Here is a 21,029-nt window from a genome sequence, read left to right on the forward strand (position 1 = left end):
TTTCTGGGCGGAAACTGGCCGTTTTATGGGAGTGTGTGAAAAAACGCTGCCGTTTCTGGGAAAAACGCGGGAGTGGCTGAAGAAACGGGGGAGTGTCTGGGCGAACGCTGGGTGTGTTTGTGACGTCAAACCAGGAACGACAAGCACTGAACTGATCGCACTGGAAGAGTAAGTCTCGAGCTACTCAGAAACTGCACAGAGAAATCTTTTCGCAATATTGCGAATCTTTCATTCGCAATTTTGATAAGCTAAGATTCACTCCCAGTAGGCGGCGGCTTAGCGTGTGCAATGCTGCTAAAAGCAGCTTGCGAGCGAACAACTCGGAATGAGGGCCAAGGTCCATAGTGTAGTAATGATGCTAAAGGGACATAAAAAAGATCATCACTACATTGGTGAGGTAAATTAATATGTATAATATCTATTTAGCTTGTCTAGATGACTGGTAAACCTTAATGCACATTTATGAGCATTAGAGATTATCTACATTTGTGCATCCAAGTGCTAATGGTTGCAGAACAAAATATGGGCTATTGTCTGCTGTTTTCTTAACTAATGTCCATATAAATATACATAATGAACAAATGAATACAAATTCACTAAAAGTGCTTTTGTGAAATAGTTAATATTACGCCTGATATATACAGTAGTTGTACGTTAATGCTGCTGCAGATGTGGCTTTTGACTCAGAGTATGTGCAAAAATATGCAAATAATTTAACAGCCTCTGAAATTTCTATAAAGATGCCCACCAGAGTCTTCGTAGATTCCCACAACTGCATACACATTCACAGCATCCAGAAAACAAGTAAGTCTATGGTCACTCAGAACAAACGCCGCAAATGGGACACCTGAGATGTGATTCCTGCGCACAAGATGACAGTTGGCGGCTGACGCACCATAAAAATGTTCCCGACACGTCTGCGTTTTGGCCACCACTCCCCGTTACCACTCACAAAACAGCCGCCTCCTTGTCAATTAGTTGGTAAAGAATCCTCACTGTCAGCGTAATCGCAAATCAGTCGCTGCACGTGCACGTTGCAGTAGTGACACATGCACAGTTCACCAATAATCACTTTATTGCAAAAGCACTGGCATAGCGTACAAACCTCTCTCTGAGACACGTTATCTGAAGATTATCCACTGCTTGCTGATCTTGTGGTGAGCTTCCCCTTTAATCAGAAGGTCAAGTAAATATTAGGACAGGTGTTTCTCATTCATTTTACATAACAATGTTTGGTCATAAATGTACAGTGTTTGTTTTCATTAATATTAATGAATGTTTGTATTTTTCAGGGACATTCTAAACTTTTTGCGTTGTGGTGAACTTCCTTCACGAGACCGTGTGAAAATGGTGTACAAAGAGGCTCAGTACTACTCAATTGGGCCTCTGCTTGACATTTTAGACAAAATGCAGCCTCTTACTGGAGAGAAAGTGAGGCAAGCTTTTCTGGACTTAATGCCTTACTACAAAGGTAAGGAAAGGGGTAGACTCTCACAGGCAATATTGCATTTCCGGATCTTATTGCAAAAATTTCTTCTCTGATGTACGGGGTGGCCATCATGAAACTTTCACATGTCAGAGATGTCTGCAGCTTGATCTTCCAACCAGAAAGTCAACAAATGTGGTAGAGAGACTAATTAGGACAAAGAAGAATTCTGCAGAAAATAAAATGTAGTGAAAAAGTTAGCAATAGGGGGAATATGGCGCTGTACAATGCTCTCAGTGACGTCTCTACAGTGCATACACAAATCTCTGGGAAAATGGGCGCTGGGCCATTTTTCCTCTTGATATATGCAGTGCTGACTGGAGACCCTGGACAGGTGAGTATAATATATGGCGCACACCCTGCACCCATAATATATATACCACTGATTTAACCATGGGCCATACCTGCCTACTCTCCTGGAGTGATCGAAAGGCTCAAGAGTGGACAAGTCTCCCGGAGCCGGCCTCTACTGCCACCCAGATGCCCACTTACTGAGTAAAGTGGGCGAACTGGGGCAGCTGATGATGCAATTCATGCTGAATTGTGTCACTGAAGCCATGCCCCCTGCTGTACAAAGGCCATAATATCTGCATTGTATAGCGGTGAGCTAGGCCTTGATGATGCCACTGTGCAATCACGCCCTCCCGAACTGCCCCTTTTTCAGCATCACATGGCCGCAATGGCCCCTTTAGCAAGTCACACCCCCTTCTGTGCCGAACAAACTGTACCCTCCCAGAGGGGGCAGCCAGAATTTCAGCAACTGTGCCATGGGCCTGATTCTGAGGTGAGAGTAAAGCAATAAAGAGGATGTACTGAGACTGCACCTTGGCAAAGTCATGTTGCACTGCAGGTGAGGCAGATTTCAAATGTGCAGAGCTTTGGGAGTCTTCCTGAAGCAGTGAAAACAGTGGAGAAGTGAGGCAGTGGAGAAGTTGCCCACATCCGCAACTAGAGGGGAGCAAAGGGGGCAAGCGACCTGGGTGCGGATTGAGACAGGGCGCCGGCTGTAAGCGGGAGCTTGTAGTGCAGGACGGTGCAGGGTTGAGAGGCGCCGTCCCCGCTCCGCCGGAAAGCTCCGGAATTCCGCTGACTAAAAACCGGGAACACATGTACGTAGAGGCGCCACTTCACCCACATGCTATCCTCTGCTGTGTGTGTGACGCTTCAGAAACTGAGAGGATCAGCACTAGTAGTCTGGAAAGGTAGGGACAGGCAGAGAGCTATATACATACAATATGTGTGTGTGCAGTGTAGTGCAACCCAGTGTGTGTGTGTGTGTGTGTGTGTGTGTGTGGTAGCAGTGCAGTGTAACCCTGTGTGTATGTGTGTTGGAGCAGTGCAGTGTAACCGTGTGTGTGTGTAACCCAGTGTGTGTCTGCTGGAGCAGTGCAGTGTAATCCAGTGCAATGACTGCCTTGCCTCGGGTGACAGATACCCTAGTTTCGGCCCTGAGCTGCCCATTGCAACCAATCAGTGCTGAGGTAACATTTATAAAGTGATTTCTATAAAATTATATGTAGCAGCTGATTGGTTGCCATGGGCAACTTCTCCACTTGCTCACTTCAAACACACTTTTCACTGCTTCATGAATAGACCCCTTAGATTTGAAAAAGGTGTGTCCAAACTAGAGATGAGTGAGTTCGGATTTACTTTTCTGCTGCGGGGTACACTGGGCTCCACAAGTCTGGACAATGGGGTGTAGAGTAGGATCTTGATCCGAGGCACCAACAGGCTCAAAGCTTTGACCTTCTTCCTAAGATGCACAGCGCCGCCTCCTATATCACCCTGCCTCCCAGCACAGGAGCTCAGTTTGTCAGTTGGTGCTGCAGTAAGCAGGCACTTAACAGAGGGGCTGCTCCAAGCAGCTCTGAGAAAAGCTTTTTATGAGGTAAAAAGTGAAGACTTCAAGGGCAGCAGCGGTGGTAAATGTCTTGTGACATTCACTGCTGCAGCTCCAGCTCTCCCCACCGGCGCTGTACACTCCTGAGCCCTGGTTGCCGGGTACCTGCAGCGGAGGCTCCGGTTTTCTTCATGTTAGACACACACGGCTGGGGCTCTCCAGCATCGCGTGGCTGCGCTTCGGGAGGTGGTAAGTGGTTCCCGCTCGCGGGACCCGGTCTTTATCGCGATCCGGCGCGGTCAGTGGGAGGCGGGCCGCGTGCGCTGGCGGTGGACACTGTGGCAGTACAGGCGATCCCACTAGATCACCAGGGCATGGGCGCAGGTCGGGTTTTCTCTCTAAACCACTTCATATATCGCCCACAGTACCCGGTGGTTTTGCCAGCAAGGGGGATAAGGCTTAGACCTAAAGCCCCTCCCCCAGTCCCAGGGCGCCATTTCCCGCAAATGTTCCCGCCCTGGAGCTGCATATCTGTCTTTTCCTCACTCCCAGTCAGTGTCTGCGGTGCCACTATCCCTCAGCTCACTGTTCCTGGGACTGCTTGGGCAAATCCTCCTATGTAAAGCCGCCTGGTTGTCAGCGCTGTGCCTTTACATGACACTTAAGTATTCTACCTGCCTTCTTAGACAGTGATAGTTAAGAAAGAGTGCATTTAGTCAGGGTTTTATAGTACAATTACCCTGTGATATACATCCAGTTCTTACTGTGTACTGTTATATCTACTGTTATATAGCTGTGTAAGCTAGTCCAGTGCAGTATTATTGTCTGTAATAACCTCTGCATTGTACAAACTGTGACCTTCTGTGTGTGCATTTGATAGCTGAGTGGTGTGCATTTCGTGTCTTTCACTCAACTTGCTATCCCTATATTCTATAACCTGAGGGGGCTTGGTGCGTCAGGTGTTATCTAAAATAGGATTTTCACAAAGATATACTGTATTATGTATTTTTCTCTGTGATTTGGTCACCATATCTCTCCTTTATCTCTGCTAGTGCTGACTACACTGCGCAGGGGTTTGGGATATTGTGCTGCTGATAATTGTACGGTGCTACCTCATACTGCAAGTTATATCATATCTGCTTCTGAGGGTAACGGTTCTGGGGCGGAACACACTGCTGGTGTTGCTGAAGCCACAGGCACATATGAGGAGAATATAGCTGCTGTGGGCTCTGGTTCTGGGGGCTCCTTGCCCTCCAGTGGGACTGTGGCAACGGAGGCACATACTGACCCACCGTGGGCCGCTTTTTCCACGCTTCTACATACGCTAGTTCATAAACTTACACCCCCTATGGGACCCCCAATGCCGGTACAACCGTATGTGGGCCCTGCAGCTAACCCGCCGTGGGCGGACGATTTATCTGCTCAATTAAAGAAGTTGAACCAGTCCTTGACTATTAAAAAGTCTGACCAACGCTCGCCTAAGTCCAAGAGGTCCTCTAAGCGAGCGCTCGTCTCCTCACAATCCACTGCTGTCACTGACACCTCGTCTGATGAGGACGGCACTTACACTGACCCCACAGGTTCTGACTCAGATACGGCTGATGGGGAGGGTAGTTCACATGTGGATGTTCCTGACTTTGTGGAGGCTATTAAGTTAATTCTGCAGATTACGGATGATCCCGAGCCATCCGATCTCCTAAGAAACCAGATAGGTTCAAGCGTCAGAAGGTGGTTAAACAGGTTTTACCTCACTCTGATCACCTAGTGGATATACGTCAGGAACCCTGGGAAAACCCGGGTACGAAGTTTGTGCCTCAAAAGAAGATGCTGGCTCGCTATCCCCTCGCGCCAGAGCTGTCTAAGAATTGGGAAACACCTCCAGTGGACTCACATGTGGCTAGGATGGTGGTTTCCTCAGCTCTACCTGTCACTACCGTCACATCTCTGAAAGAGCCTACGGATAAATGTGTGGAGGGTTGTCTAAAAGCGATCTACACCCTCATGGGTGCTGCACAAAGGCCTACTATTGCAGCTTCGTGGGCTGCTGAGGCTATTGAAGCATGGGCCTTGGAGTTAGAAGCTGAAATCTCCTCTGACCATGCTAGACAATGCTTGTCATGTATTGGCACAGCTTCTCGATATATTAAAGAGGCGGCTTCTAATGCCGGTATCCTGGCAGCCAAGGCCTCTACTACGTCAGTCCTGGCTCACCGGATATTTTGGCTGAGATCCTGGTCTGTGGATCTGGACTCTAGAAAAACCCTGAAGGTACTCCCTTTCAAGGGAGATATTCTGTTTGGGGGGGACTTAAATAAGATAGTGGCTGACTTGGCCAAAACTGCCTGTCTACCTAATACCGCTCCTTCTGTGTCAAAGGCTAAAGGTACGTCCTTTCGCCCCTTTCGTCCTTCAGGTAAAGCAAAAGGTCAGGCGTACCATAAGCAGGCCCGCACTTCCAAACCTGGCAAGCCGAAGCCCAAAAGAGCCTGGGCTACCCGTCAGCCAGCTGCCAAGACTGATAAGCCTACTGCATGACGGGGCAGGCCTCCCCCTGGGGGATCCCAGGGTGGGGGGCCGGCTTCTAGGGTATACCCAGGAATGGTTGAAGACCACTTCAGATGCCTGGGTATGGGAAGTCATCACTCAAGGTTACGCCATTGCCTTCAAAAACCGACCCCCTCATCGATTTTGCCAGACAGACGTCCCTTTGGACCGGACAAAGGCAAAAACTCTACACTCAGTGGTACAGACCCTCCTGGATACAAGAGTCGTAGTACAGGTGCCTCTTGCTCAGAGGGGCCGGGGGTACTATTCTCCGCTGTTTCTAGTCCCGAAACCGAATGGGTCCTCCCGGCTTATTCTCAACCTCAAGACATTGAACAGGTTTGTTAAGATTTCCAAGTTCCGTATGGAAACCCTTCGCTCTATAGTTCTGGCCTTGGAACCTGGGGACTACATGGTCTCCTTGGACATACAGGATGCTTGCCTGCATATTCCTATAGCAGTGTCACATCAACAATACCTGAGGTTTGCTATTGGCAACATCCATTACCAGTTTTGGGCGTTACCTTTTGGTCTAACAACGGCACCGCGAGTATTCACCAAAGTTATGGCGGTGATGACGGTGGTACTCCGCAGTCAAGGGGTCAGGATACTGCCGTATCTGGACGACTTGTTAATCCTGCCAAATTCCCCATATCTTCTCCTGTGTCATCTGGATATGATGGTCCGGTTTCTACAAGCCCACGGGTGGCTCATCAACTGGACGAAATCCTCCCTGGTCCCTGCTCAGAGCATGGTGCACCTGGGAGCGCTGTTGGACACTCACAACCAGAGGTTGTTCTTGTCTCAGGAGAAAGTCCTGAAGCTTCAGGACAGGATTCGTTGCTTCCTTTCTCGTCCGCAAGTGTCGATACATTCGGCGATGCAGGTGCTGGGCCTCATGGTGTCAGCATTCGACATGGTGGAGTATGCCCAATTCCATTCTCGCCCCCTCCAGAAGCTGATTCTAGCCAAGTGGGACGGCCTGCCTCACCGGATCAGGTCTCAAATGATCTCATTGACTCCGGAGGTCCGTCTGTCGCTGCTCTGGTGGCTCCAGGACCAACAATTGTGCAGGGGCCGTCCCTTCTGGATATCCAACTGGGTCCTGTTGACGACAGATGCCAGTCTAAGAGGTTGGGGCACGGTGCTGGAGCAGCACTCCTTACAGGGTCGGTGGACCAAGGAGGAATCTCTCCTCTCGATCAACATTCTGGAGTTGCGGGCGGTCTTCAATGTGTTGAACCTGGCCCAGTATTTAATTCAGAACCGTCCTGTTCAAGTACAGTCGGACAACACCACCACCACAGTGGCTTATATAAATCATCAAGGCGGCACTCGAAGCCGTTTGGCAATGAAGGAAGCCTCACGAATTCTACAGTGGACAGAACGCCATCTTCCGGCAATATCGGCAATATTCATTCCGGGAGTCCTGAATTGGGAAGCGGACTTTCTCAGTCGTCAGGACGTGCATGCCGGCGAGTGGGGCCTCCATCCAGAAGTGTTTCAACTCCTCGTGGAAAGGTGGGGTCTCCCAGATGTGGATCTGATGGCGTCTCGACACAATCACAAGGTTCCGGTCTTCGGAGCAAGGGATCCTCAAGCAGCATTCGTGGATGCGCTGGCGGTGCCGTGGAGGTTTTGGCTGCCGTACGTGTTCCCTCCGGTGTCAATCCTGCCCAGGGTAATTCGGAAGTTCAAGCAAGAAAAAGGAAATCTGCTTCTCATAGCTCCGGCGTGGCCCAGATGGCACTGGTTCTCAGACCTGCAAGGCCTATTGTCAGAGCGTCCACTTCTACTTCCACAACGCCCAGACCTCCTCGTTCAGGGCCCTTGTGTCTACCAGGACCTAGCCCTGCTATCTGTGACGGCGTGGCTCTTGAAGCTTCCGTCTTGAGGGCTAACTGTTTTTCGGAAGAGGTCATTAAAACTATGTTGCCGGCCCGGAAACCGGCTTCTGCTCGGATTTACCATAGGGTCTGGCATTCATACTTTGGTGCGCATCTAACAATTATGACGCTTCCAAGTTTAGTACAGCCAAACTTTTGGCTTTTCTGCAGCAGGGCCTAGATTTAGGCCTGCGTCTGGCCTCCCTCAAGGTTCATATTTCGGCCTTGTCGGTGTGGTTTCAGAGAAAGATTGCGACTTTGCCTGATGTTCATACTTTCACTCAGTGTGTGTTGCGTATCCAACCTCCCTATGTCCCGCCTGTGGCTCCTTGGGACTTGTTGGTTGTTTTGGAGGCGTTGCAGGAGCCTCCATTTGAACCTCTTGGTTCATCTGACCTTAATTGGCTTTCCCTTAAGGTGGTGTTCTTGCTGGCTATTGCCTCTGCTAGAAGAGTGTCGGTTCTGGGTGCCTTGTCTTGTAGTTCCCCATATCTGATTTTTCACCATGACCGGGCGGTTCTTAGGACTCGTCCCGGATAATTACCTAAGGTGGTTTCTTCGTTCCACCTTAATCTGGAGATTGCGGTTCCGGCCTTTATATCTCCTGATTTGTCTCCCAAAGAGCGGTCTTTGGATGTGGTACGGGCTCTCCGTATCTATGTGAAGAGAACTGCTTCTATTCTAAAATCGGATACTCTCTTTGTTTTGTTTGGATTTCACAAACGTGGCTGGCCTGCTCACAAGCAGACCCTGGCCAGATGGATTAGAATGGTGATTGTACATGCTTATGTGAAGGCTGGTCTGTCAGCTCCTGCTCACATTACGGCCCATTCTACTCGGTCTTTTGGACCTTTTTGGGCGGCCCACCGTGGTGCGACCCTTGATCAATTGTGCAAGGCTGCTACGTGGTCCTCCGGGAACACGTTTATAAGGTTCTATGCCTTCGATACTGCCGCTTCCCAGGATGCTTCCTTTGGACGCTGGGTTCTTGTGCCCGCTACAGTGCGTCCCCTCCCATAAGGAACTGCTTTAGGACATCCCCATTGTCCAGACTTGTGGAGCCCAGTGTACCCCGCAGCAGAAAACGAGTTTTATGGTAAGAACTTACCTTTGTTAAAACTCTTTCTGCCAGGTACACTGGGCTCCACAAGGCGCCCACCCTGACGCACTTAGCTTCTTTGGGTTGATATGGCATTAGCCGCTGACACTTCTCTTGTCGTGAGAGTGTGGTGTATGTGGCTTCTAACCGTTGTCGTCTCTTTTCCTGCTACTGCATTGGACTGGTTAACTAAAACTGAGCTCCTGTGCTGGGAGGCGGGGTTATAGAGGAGGCAGTGCTAGGCATTCTGGGAACAGTCAAAGCTTTGAGTCTGTTGGTGCCTCGGATCAAGATCCTACTCTATACCCCACTTTTGCAGACTAGTGGAGCCCAGTGTACCTCGCAGAAAGAGTTTTAACAAAGGTAAGTTCTTACCATAAAACTCGTTTTTGCCAAACTAGCACAAGTTTGTATTTATCCTAATTTATCTTATTGGCTATCCAAAACATGTGAAAGCCAATAGCCAATAAGATGCCATTTTTGGTTTACGGGTAAAACAGAGTTAATCCAGAGTAAATTAAGAGTAAATTCACACACATCTCTAGTCCAAACTGAAATCAGGCCCTATACCCCAAGTTTATTATTGACATTTCCTGCAATATGTTTTTTTTCCACCAGGTGGCACCTTTGCAGACCTATTCTATGTCATATGAATGAAAAGTATGCAGCACATGCATAATTGGATTGTGACTCAAATTACTATGTTCACTTCCCATTTTACATTAATCCATCAGCAGTACCACTATAACTGGGAGGCCGAGAGTCCAGAGTCTTATTTAAAATAAGCAAAAGACTGTCACCATTGCACTTTGTTATTTTAAGATTATCGCAGTGAGATAAAGGGCTGACAGGGCACATTATCAGGGGCATGCCTTGCTGTGCTGAGGGGCACACTGTCACTTGAACTTTGCATACTTACTGATTTTTTTGTGCCATTGTGTAATAAAAAAACAAACAAAGAAAAAAATATCAGCCAGCATATTACCCCCTGCCCAAATACTGAACCACACTGAAGCTGGACAACCTGGGCTGGTTGCTTGAGTGATAGCCAGCCCCAGGGCTAGACAGAAATATTAGCCTCACTCTGAAAGCGCTGTGGATCCTAGGGCACTTAACAAGAATGCAAACCCTGAAGTGGCACCTTTGCCACCACAGTGGTCTATTGGAACAAGGGGGCCCATTGATCAGTGAGTTTTAGCTATTGGAAACTTGTAGCGTATCATAAATGGTACTCCACCCAATCAGCTCCTAACTGTCTTGTGTTTGAAAAATGTCAGTTGGGAGCTGATTGACTGGACCACCATTTATTATATGCAACTAGTAATAAATAGCTAAAACTAAATGGGCCTCACAGTCTCTTGGTCATTACACCAAATGAATAAAAACGTTATTTCTCTGACGTCCTAAGTGGATGCTGGGGACTCCGTCAGGACCATGGGGATTAGCGGCTCCGCAGGAGACAGGGCACAAAAGTAAAAGCTTTAGGATCAGGTGGTGTGCACTGGCTCCTCCCCCTATGACCCTCCTCCAAGCCTCAGTTAGATTTTTGTGCCCGGCGGAGAAGGGTGCAATCTAGGTGGCTCTCCTAAAGAGCTGCTTAGAGTAAAAGTTTGTTAGGTTTTTTATTTTCAGTGAGTCCTGCTGGCAACAGGCTCACTGCTACGAGGGACTTAGGGGAGAGAAGTGAACTCACCTGCGTGCAGGATGGATTGGCTTCTTAGGCTACTGGACACCATTAGCTCCAGAGGGAGTCGGAACACAGGTCTCACCCTGGGGTTCGTCCCGGAGCCGCGCCGCCGACCCCCCTTGCAGATGCCGAAAAGTGAAGGTCCAGAAACGGCGGCAGAAGACTCTTCAGTCTTCATAAGGTAGCGCACAGCACTGCAGCTGTGCGCCATTGTTGTCAGCACACTTCATAGCAGCGGTCACTGAGGGTGCAGGGCGCTGGGGGGGGGCGCCCTGGGCAGCAATGATAGTACCTTATTCTGGCTAAAAATACATCACATATAGCCCCTGGGGGCTATATGGATGTATTTAACCCCTGCCAGGTCTCAAAAAAACGGGAGAAGAAGCCCGCCGAAAAGGGGGCGGGGCCTATTCTCCTCAGCACACAGCGCCATTTTCCCTCACAGAAATGCTGGTGGGAAGGCTCCCAGGCTCTCCCCTGCACTGCACTACAGAAACAGGGTTAAAACAGAGAGGGGGGGGCACTTATTTGGCGATATGTATATATATATTAAAATGCTATAAGGGAAAAACACTTATATAAAGGTTGTCCCTGTATAATTATAGCGTTTTTGGTGTGTGCTGGCAAACTCTCCCTCTGTCTCCCCAAAGGGCTAGTGGGGTCCTGTCCTCTATCAGAGCATTCCCTGTGTGTGTGCTGTGTGTCGGTACGTGTGTGTCGACATGTATGAGGACGATGTTGGTGAGGAGGCGGAGCAATTGCCTGAAATGGTGATGTCACTCTCTAGGGAGTCGACACCGGAATGGATGGCTTATTTAAGGAATTACGTGATAATGTCAACACGCTGCAAGGTCGGTTGACGACATGAGACGGCCGGCAAACAAATTAGTACCTGTCCAGGCGTCTCAAACACCGTCAGGGGCTGTAAAACGCTCATTTACCTCAGTCGGTCGACACAGACACGGACACTGACTCCAGTGTCGACGGTGAAGAAACAAACGTATTTTCCTTTAGGGCCACACGTTACATGTTAAGGGCAATGAAGGAGGTGTTACATATTTCTGATACTACAAGTACCACAAGAAGGGTATTATGTGGGGTGTGAAAAAACTACCTGTAGTTTTTCCTGAATCAGATAAATTAAATGAAGTGTGTGATGATGCGTGGGTTTCCCCCGATAGAAAATTATTGGCGGTATACCCTTTCCCGCCAGAAGTTAGGGCGCGTTGGGAAACACCCTTTAGGGTGGATAAGGCGCTCACACGCTTATCAAAACAAGTGGCGGTACCGTCTCCAGATAGGGCCGCCCTCAAGGAGCCAGCTGAGAGGCTGGAAAATATCCTAAAAAGGTATATACGCACATACTGGTGTTATACTGCGACCAGCGATCGCCTCAGCCTGGATGTGCAGCGCTGGGGTGGCTTGGTCGGATTCCCTGACTGAAAATATTGATACCCTTGACAGGGACAGTATTTTATTGACTATAGAGCATTTAAAGGATGCATTTCTATATATGCGAGATGCACAGAGGGATATTTGCACTCTGGCATCAAGAGTAAGTGCGATGTCCATATCTGCCAGAAGATGTTTATGGACACGACAGTGGTCAGGTGATGCAGATTCCAAACGGCACATGGAAGTATTGCCGTATAAAGGGGAGGAGTTATTTGGGGTCGGTCCATCGGACCTGGTGGCCTCGGCAACAGCTGGAAAATCCACCTTTTTTACCCCAAATCACATCTCAGCAGAAAAAGACACCGTCTTTTCAGCCTCAGTCCTTTCGTCCCCATAAGGGCAAGCGGGCAAAAGGCCAGTCATATCTGCCCAGGGATAGAGGAAAGGGAAGAAGACTGCAGCAGGCAGCCCATTCCCAGGAACAGAAGCCCTCCACAGCTTCTGCCAAGTCCTCAGCATGACGCTGGGGCCGTACAAGCGGACTGAAGTGCGGTGGGGGGTCGTCTCAAGAGTTTCAGCGCGTAGTGGGCTCACTCGCAAGTGGACCCCTGGATCCTACAAGTAGTATCCCAGGGGTACAGACTGGAGATCCGAGACGTCTCCCCCTCGCAGGCTCCTGATGTCTGCTTTACCAACGTCTTCCTCCGACAGAGAGGCAGTATTGGAAACAATTCACAAGCTGTATTCCCAGCAGGTGATAATCAAAGTACCCCTCCTACAACAAGGAAAGGGGTATTATTCCACACTATATTGTGGTACTGAAGCCAGACGGCTCGGTGAGACCTATTCTAAATGGGAAATCTTTGAACACTTACATACAAAGGTTCAAATCAAGATGGAGTCACTCAGAGCAGTGATAGCGAACCAGGAAGAAGGGGACTATATGTCCCAAATTGCCCTTCTCACCAAGGGTACCTCAGGTTCGTGGTACGGAACTGTCACTATCAGTTTCAGACGCTGCCGTTTGGATTGTCCACGGCACCCCGGGTCTTTACCAAAGTAATGGCCGAAATGATGATTCTTCTTCAAAGAAAAGGCGTCTTAATTATCCCTTACTTGGACGATCTCCTGATAAGGGCAAGGTTCAGAGAACAGTTGGAAGTCGGAGTAGCACTATCTCAAGTAGTTCTACGACAGCACGGGTGGATTCTAAATATCCAAAATCGCAGCCGTTTCCGACGACACGTCTGCTGTTCCTAGGGATGGTTCTGGACACAGTCCAGAAAAAGGTGTTTCTCCCGGAGGAGAAAGCCAGGGAGTTATCCGAGCTAGTCAGGAACCTCCTAAAACCAGGAAAAGTGTCAGTGCATCATTGCACAAGAGTCCTGGGAAAAATGGTGGCTTATTACGAAGCGATTCCATTCGGCAGATTCCACGCACTTTTCAGTGGGATCTGCTGGACAAATGGTCCGGATCGCATTTTCAGATGCATCAGCGGATAACCCTGTCTCCAGGGACAGGGGTGTCTCTCCTGTGGTGGTTACAGAGTGCTCATCTTCTAGAGGGCCGCAGATTCGGCATTCAGGATTGGATGCTGGTGACCACGGAGGCCAGCCTGAGAGGCTGGGGAGCAGTCACACAGGGAAAAAATTTCCAGGGAGTGTGATCAAGTCTGGAGATTTTTCTCCACATAAATATACTGGAGCTAAGGGCAATTTACAATGCTCTAAGCTTAGCAAGACCTCTGCTTCAAGGTCAGCCGGTATTGATCCAGTGGGACAACATCACGGCAGTCGCCCACGTAAACAGACAGGGCGGCACAAGAAGCAGGAGGGCAATGGCAGAAACTGCAAGGATTTTTCGCTGGGCGGAAAATCATGTGATAGCACTGTCAGCAGTGTTCATTCCGGGAGTGGACAACTGGGAAGCAGACTTCCTCAGCAGGCACAACCTCCACCCGGGAGAGTGGGGACTTCATCGGGAAGTCTTCCACATGATTGTGAACCGTTGGAAAAGACCAAAGGTGGACATGATGGCGTCCCGCCTGAACAAAAAACTGGACAAGTATTGCGCCAGGTCAAAAGACCCTCAGGCAATAGCTGTGGACGTTCTGGTAACACCGTGGGTGTACCAGTCGGTGTATGTCTTCCCTCCTCTGCTTCTCATACCCAAGGTATTGAGAATTATAAGACGTAGAGGAGTAAGAACTATACTCGTGGCTCCGGATTGGCCAAGAAGGACTTGGTACCCGGAACTTCAAGAGATGCTCACAGAGGACTCATGGCCTCTGCCGCTAAGAAGGGACTTGCTTCAGCAAGTACCATGTCTGTTCCAAGACTTACCGCAGCTGCGTTTGACGGCATGGCGGTTGAACGCCGGATCCTAAGGGAAAAAGGCATTCCGGAAGAGGTCATTCCTACCCTGGTCAAAGCCAGGAAGGAGGTGACCGCACAACATTATCACCACATGTGGCGAAAATATGTTGCGTGGTGTGAGGCCAGGAAGGCCCCATGAAGAAATTTCAACTCGGTCGTTTCCTGCATTTCCTGCAAACAGGAGTGTCTATGGGCCTCAAATTGGGGTCCATTAAGGTTCAAATTTCGGCCCTGTCGATTTTCTTCCAGAAAGAATTGGCTTCAGTTCCTGAAGTCCTGAAGTTTGTCAAGGGAGTACTGCATATACAACCCCCTTTTGTGCCTCCAGTGGCACTGTGGGATCTCAACGTAGTTCTGGGATTCCTAAAATCACATTGGTTTAAACCGCTCAAATCTGTGGATTTGAAATATCTCACAGGGAAAGTGACCATGCTGTTGGCCCTGGCCTCGGCCAGGCGAGTGTCAGAATTGGCGGCGTTTGTCTCAAAAAAGCCCATATCTGATTGTCCATTCGGACAGGGCAGAGCTGCGGACTCATCCCCAGTTTCTCCCTAAGGTGGTGTCAGTGTTTCACCCGAACCAGCTTATTGTGGTACCTGCGGCTACTAGGGACTTGGAGGACTCCAAGTTGCTAGATGTTGTCAGGGCCCTGAAAATATAGTTTCCAGGACGGCTGGAGTCAGGAAAACTGACTTGATGTTATCCTGTATGCACCCAACAAACTGGGTGCTCTTGCTTCTAAGCAGACGATTGCTAGTTGGATGTGTAGTACAATTCAGCTTGCACATTCTGTGGCAGGCCTGCCACAGCCAAAATCTGTAAAAGCCCATTCCACAAGGAAGGTGGGCTCATCTTGGGCGGCTGCCCGAGGGGTCTCGGCTTTACAACTTTGCCGAGCTGATACTTGGTCAGGGGCACACCCTGACTGAGGAGGACCTGGAGTTCTCTCATTCGGTGCTGCAGAGTCATCCGCACTCTCCCGCCCGTTTGGGAGCTTTGGTATAATCCCCATGGTCCTGACGGAGTCCCCAGCATCCACTTAGGACGTCAGAGAAAATAAGAATTTACTTACCGATAATTCTATTTCTCGTAGTCCGTAGTGGATGCTGGGCGCCCATCCCAAGTGCGGATTGTCTGCAATACTTGTACATAGTTATTGTTACAAAAATCGGGTTATTATTGTTGTGAGCCATCTTTTCAGATGCTCCGCTGTTATCATGCTGTTAACTGGGTTCAGATCACAGGTTGTACAGTGTGATTGGTGTGGCTGGTATGAGTCTTACCCGGGATTCAAAATCCTTCCTTATTGTGTACGCTCGTCCGGGCACAGTATCCTAACTGAGGCTTGGAGGAGGGTCATAGGGAGAGGAGCCAGTGCACACCACCTGATCCTAAAGCTTTTACTTTTGTGCCCTGTCTCCTGCGGAGCCGCTAATCCCCATGGTCCTGACGGAGTCCCCAGCATCCACTACGGACTACGAGAAATAGAATTATCGGTAAGTAAATTCTTATTTTCTCTGATGTCCTAGTGGATGCTGGGCACTCCGTAAGGACCATGGGGAATAGACGGCTCCGCAGGAGACTGGGCACATCTAAAGAAAGAATTAGGACTATCTGGTGTGCACTGGCTCCTCCCCCTATGACCCTCCTCCAAGCCTCAGTTAGATTTCTTATTTGAATAAAAATTCCCCAAAACCCTTGTTCACCACGTAATTAAATATAAAATAACATTTTTATAAGCTTTTCTACTTTCTTGCTACGATGTAGTCCAAATTGAAAAGAAAAGGCAAACTCTGAACACAACAAATGACTGCAGCAAAATGATGAAAGTCTTGGTTCTCAGGACACCGTTTTACCCCCAGCCAAGAGGCCAAAGTGGGGTAAAAATGGGAGCCCTGTTTATTCATGGTCATACGGTCTCATTCAGACCTGGACGCAGCCACGTGGTCACTTGCAGCGGCCATATCCAGATGGTCTGCGTACACGCACCAGGCGTTATGCGCGTGAACACCCTTACCCATTGTGGTCGCATCCTGCAATGTGATTGACAGGTGGGGGCGGAGTTAAGGCGTTGCAGGGGCAGAGTTATGACATTGTGGGGTCGGCACCGGGAAAACCGGGATGGGATCATTTTTGGAGCGGCTGATTGATGTCACACGCAGCCGCTCCGGAAAAAAAATGCCCGCTGACCGCCTTGCGCAGCCATGGGTCAATCTTAGATCCGATGCCTCCGCAGTCTAATTGCAGATGCATCAAGGGACAGCCTCACACATTGTATGTATTAAGAAAGAAGATTGTATTTTATATGTAATAAAGTTTCTAACAAAGATTGATGAGCTATTTATTCAATTAAATTGAATTATAAAATTGTGTGTGTGTAACAATCTTAGTGACTCCTATCCAAAATATTGAGATCATAGTAGGGGTGACCATCGGTAGGTTAATTATCAATGGTCATTCTCAATGGTACTATTGGTGATTAACCACAATGGTATGGGGAACCATCGATTGTTTAATGCACCAGTGGTAATCCCTGTTCTGTCAGATATTCACAGGCTGCTTTGGGTGGCAGGACTAGGCTGTGTGTCCCGGCACCAGGGAGGAAAAAAACATTGATTTCAGAGAACCATAGGTTCTCTGCCGAGGTTGGCAAAATTATCATCGATGCTTACTCAGATGGCTGAGGGCTGTGAACATCCAAGTGTCATAGTGATCCGATGCTGCATCTTCGGATGTAGCACTTGGATTACAGATGCATGCAGGAGGCATTTTTTCCTGCAGATGCCTCCTGCAGCATTAGCATATTAGTGGTACGGTATTGCACACGTTGGCGTTACTGATGCCAGAGAAATCACTTGGAAAATGGCACTGCGGACAATTTCACCATGATTTGGGTATGTGCAGTACACAATTGTCTCCAGTAACATGGTGGGCATTATGTTTTCAGAGACTTATGCATGCACACTAGAGATTAGTCTCAGAGAACACGGCAGACGTCATGCTTCCGGAGACATGCGCAAAGTCTACAACGCCACAGAGAGGAGGGGCCCACAGAGAGAAGTCTGCACGAGTCCCCTCCTCTCTCTCTCAGACTTGTGTGACAGGCACACTTTAAAAATATGCTTAGATAATGAGCTTAAAATGATACAAAATGCAAATGTCAGCTAATTTTTCTCTAACATGGCTCTTATAACTGTCTTTTAAAGACCACTTGGAGCGCATTATTGAGATTGGGAAACTACGAGCTATTCAGAGGAAGGCACGATTTGCCAAGTTGAAGGTCTGTGTCTTCAAGGAAGAGATGCCCATAACTCCTTATGAGTGCCCACTATTCAACACACTACGTTTTGAGAGGAGCGAGAATGAGTCGAAGCACTTTGAGCACCACTGTGAGGTGGACGTGTCTTTTGGACCCTGGGAAGCAGTGGCTGACGTGTACGACCTGCTGCACTGTATAGTAACTGATCTCTCAGAGAGAGGCATCACTGTGGAGCACCAGTGCATCGGGGTGTGTGACAAGCATCTTGTTAATCACTACTATTGCAAGCGCCCTATTTATGAATTCAAAATCACTTGGTGGTGAAATGCTGCTGACACTGACAATCAAGGAACAGGACCAAATGAATATTATTGGAATGTTTTAAGACCAAAAAACTTTTGAAGCTAGAGGCGACAATGTTAATTCATGGCATAAGAACAAGGTTTATCCAAAGTTACTAAGCTTGGAGAAACTTTGCTGCACTTACACCAGGTACACCCTGACATTTGGATGCTTGGTTTGGTAGTCAAGTAACTATTTTTATTAATATTGGTGACTAAAACCAACATACCACATATACTGTGGTATAACTGGGTGTTGGATGAGTTATCCACATTTATTATACTTCAAAAACAGAAAATTGGGTCAATTCTCTTCTATCAGTTTTAGGCCAATCAACATGTGGTGCACTATGTAATGACATATTTAATGGTATACTATTACTACTGCTAAGAATAATAAAGAAGAAGTACACTATAACCCAAATAGATATAAAACATGTAAACACATTGAAATAGAATTTAGGATTGTATAAACTGATGTCTTCTCCCTCCATTATTTACTATGCATTTATGTAGATTTTTTTTAAAATAATGACTATGGTCTAGATGCATTATCGCTTGGAAAGTGATAAAATGGAGAGTGAAAAAGTGCTAGCCAATCAGCTCCTAACTGCCATGTCACAGGCTGTGTTTGAAAAATGACAGTTAGGAGCTGATTGGCTGTCACTTTTTCACTCCATTTTATCACTTTCCAAGCGATGATGCATCTAGCTCTTGCAGCAGATTTAAATGTTTTTTTTGTTAATTGAGAGTGTATATGTTTATATTATGGTTATTATTGTCTGACATTATATGTTACGCAAAGCATATAAATTAACTAAACATGGGTAGGTAATTATTATTATCTCTATAGGGGGAAGGCTAATCCTAGGGTTGACCTATGGCTACGCAGACTGGCCGCGGCAGTATCCATGCAGGCGCCATGTTTCTCTGAGTAAATGATCGCAGCTGAAGGCAAATACACACCCCTGAATACGGCCATGACGCACCTCGTTTTTGCTGCCACTTCCACATTAACTCCCCCAAACGGTATCTTCTTGTTAATCACTGTGCGTATAAACTGTCAGTGCGAGCGTGATCACAAAGTTACCATAGTGCGTGTGCAAGTGTAAGGGGAGGACAAGTGGCTGAAAGGAGAGAGATAGTGACAGGTAACAAACCATGCAGGAGAGTATACCGACATTCAAGGCCTGAGTCACACATAATGCCAATGTTCATGTAGGTGAGGGATTATTTGCAACTGCATGCGCCAAAAAAATCCATAAAACCCCTACTAGTTCTGCGTTGCTCAGCGTGTATGCACAGAGGTGCTGCTACCGTCCGGTCAGACGATATCAGAAATGGAACGATAAATTGATGGAGAGTGACTGGGAGGAAGACTGCAGTGAACACAGAAAATGTCTCTACCGTGGGCATGTACCAGTTGCGTCCCCAAACACTGCCACCGAGCCCACACTCAGACGGAGAAACTGTCCCTGCCATAGGGCAAGTGTCCATACTGCGCTGATTGTGGCTTGTCATGCATCACTGATGGTGATACAGTGTTCACAGATGCTGAAAGTGGGCTCCTTGCACATGCAGGCGCACTCTTGTAAAACAGGGAATAGCTGAAACTAGTATTTAAATTTCTTATACGTCCTAGCGGATGCTGGGGGCACTTCAAGAACCATGGGGTATAGATGGGATCCACAGGAGACATGGGCACTTTAAGACTTTCAAAGGGGTGTGAACTGGCTACTCCCTCTATGCCCCTCCTCCAGACTTTAGTTTTAGAAATGTGCCCAGGAGACTTAGGGGTATATGCAATTCCGGGCGAATTGCGGCTATTTTTCGCCCGTTTTTTAATTCGACACAATTTGACCGTCAAATTTCGGCCGGCGGGTGCCGGAATTCTACATATTCAATAAAAAACGGATTTGACAGTCCCGCTGTCGAAAAACGGACCAATTAACAGATAGTGTGCGTCCTGGATTCGACTTTTCCGACGGCGCAAAAATGGTTAAAAAACACAGAAAAAAATTGCGTGGGGTCCCCCCTCCAAAGCATAACCAGCCTCGGGCTCTTCGAGCCGGTCCTGGTTGTAAAAATACGGGGGGGAAACGGACAGGGATCCCCCGTATTTTTAGAACCAGCACCGGGCTCTGCGTCCGGTCCTGGGGCAAAAAATACGGGGGACAAAAAGCGTAGGGGTCCCCCGTATTTTTTGTACCAGCACCGGGCTCCACTAGCTGGGGAGATAATGCCACAGCCGGGGGACACTTTTATACCGGTCCCTGCGGCCATGGCATTAAATACCCAACTAGTCACCCCTGGCCAGGGTACCCTGGAGGAGTGGGGACCCCTTAAATCAAGGGGTACCCCCTCCAGCCACCCAAGGGCCAGGGGTGAAGCCCGAGGCTGTCCCCCATCCAAGGGCTGCGGATGGGGGGCTGATAGCCTTGAGTAAAATGAAAGAATATTGTTTTTTGCAGAAGAACTACAAGTCCCATCAAGCCTCCCCCGCAAGTTGGTACTTGGAGAACCACAAGTACCAGCATGCGGGGGGAAACGGGCCCGCTGGTACCTGTAGTTCTTCTGCAAAAAAAATACCCAAATAAAAACAGGACACGCACACCTTGACACCTTGTGAAAGGGTTTGAAAAAATCCTGACAAAAAGTTTCAGATTCCCAAAAGGATTGTAGTGGTGTATACGTTTCGCTCTGGTGATAGGGAAAAATGGGAGTCACCCCCCATTGTGGACAAAGCTTTATCACGGCTGTCCAAAAAGGTGGCTCTTCTGTCCCCTGACACGGCAGCCCTAAAGGATCCTGCGGATCGTAGGCAGGAAAATACATTGAAATCCATTTATATCTCCACGGGTACTCTACTCAGACCAGCTAAGGAAGCTGCAAGAGATATTGGCCTCTTAGATTCACGGGCCAATGCCATGGCGGTCTCAGCTAGGAGAGCATTGTGGATTCATCAATGGAATGCCGATGCTGACTTCAAGAAAGCTATGGAGTCTCTACCGTATAAAGGTGGTGTATTGTTTGGTGATGGCCTCGCTGAGTTGGTATCTACGGCTACCGCGGGTAAGTCATCATTTTTACCTTATGTGCCTGCACCGCAAAAGAAAG

At 48.3% G+C, this 21,029-nt stretch overlaps 1 protein-coding gene across 2 annotated transcripts in view; it reads left to right on the top strand.

Annotated features, from left to right (window-relative positions):
- KCTD7 (potassium channel tetramerization domain containing 7) overlaps positions 1-18,486 on the top strand; it is a 54,050-nt gene extending 35,564 nt beyond the window's left edge. For both annotated transcript variants that reach the window (XM_063957156.1, XM_063957157.1), the window contains exons 3-4: positions 1,293-1,471; positions 17,519-18,486. In XM_063957156.1, coding sequence (XP_063813226.1) covers positions 1,293-1,471; positions 17,519-17,895 — 556 coding nt within the window. In that variant the 3' untranslated portion in view covers positions 17,896-18,486. The remainder of the gene's footprint in view (positions 1-1,292; positions 1,472-17,518) is intronic.
- Positions 18,487-21,029: the final 2,543 nt, after the last annotated feature.

The sequence above is a fragment of the Pseudophryne corroboree genome, chromosome 2, assembly GCF_028390025.1.
Source record: "Pseudophryne corroboree isolate aPseCor3 chromosome 2, aPseCor3.hap2, whole genome shotgun sequence".
NCBI lineage: Eukaryota > Metazoa > Chordata > Amphibia > Anura > Myobatrachidae > Pseudophryne > Pseudophryne corroboree.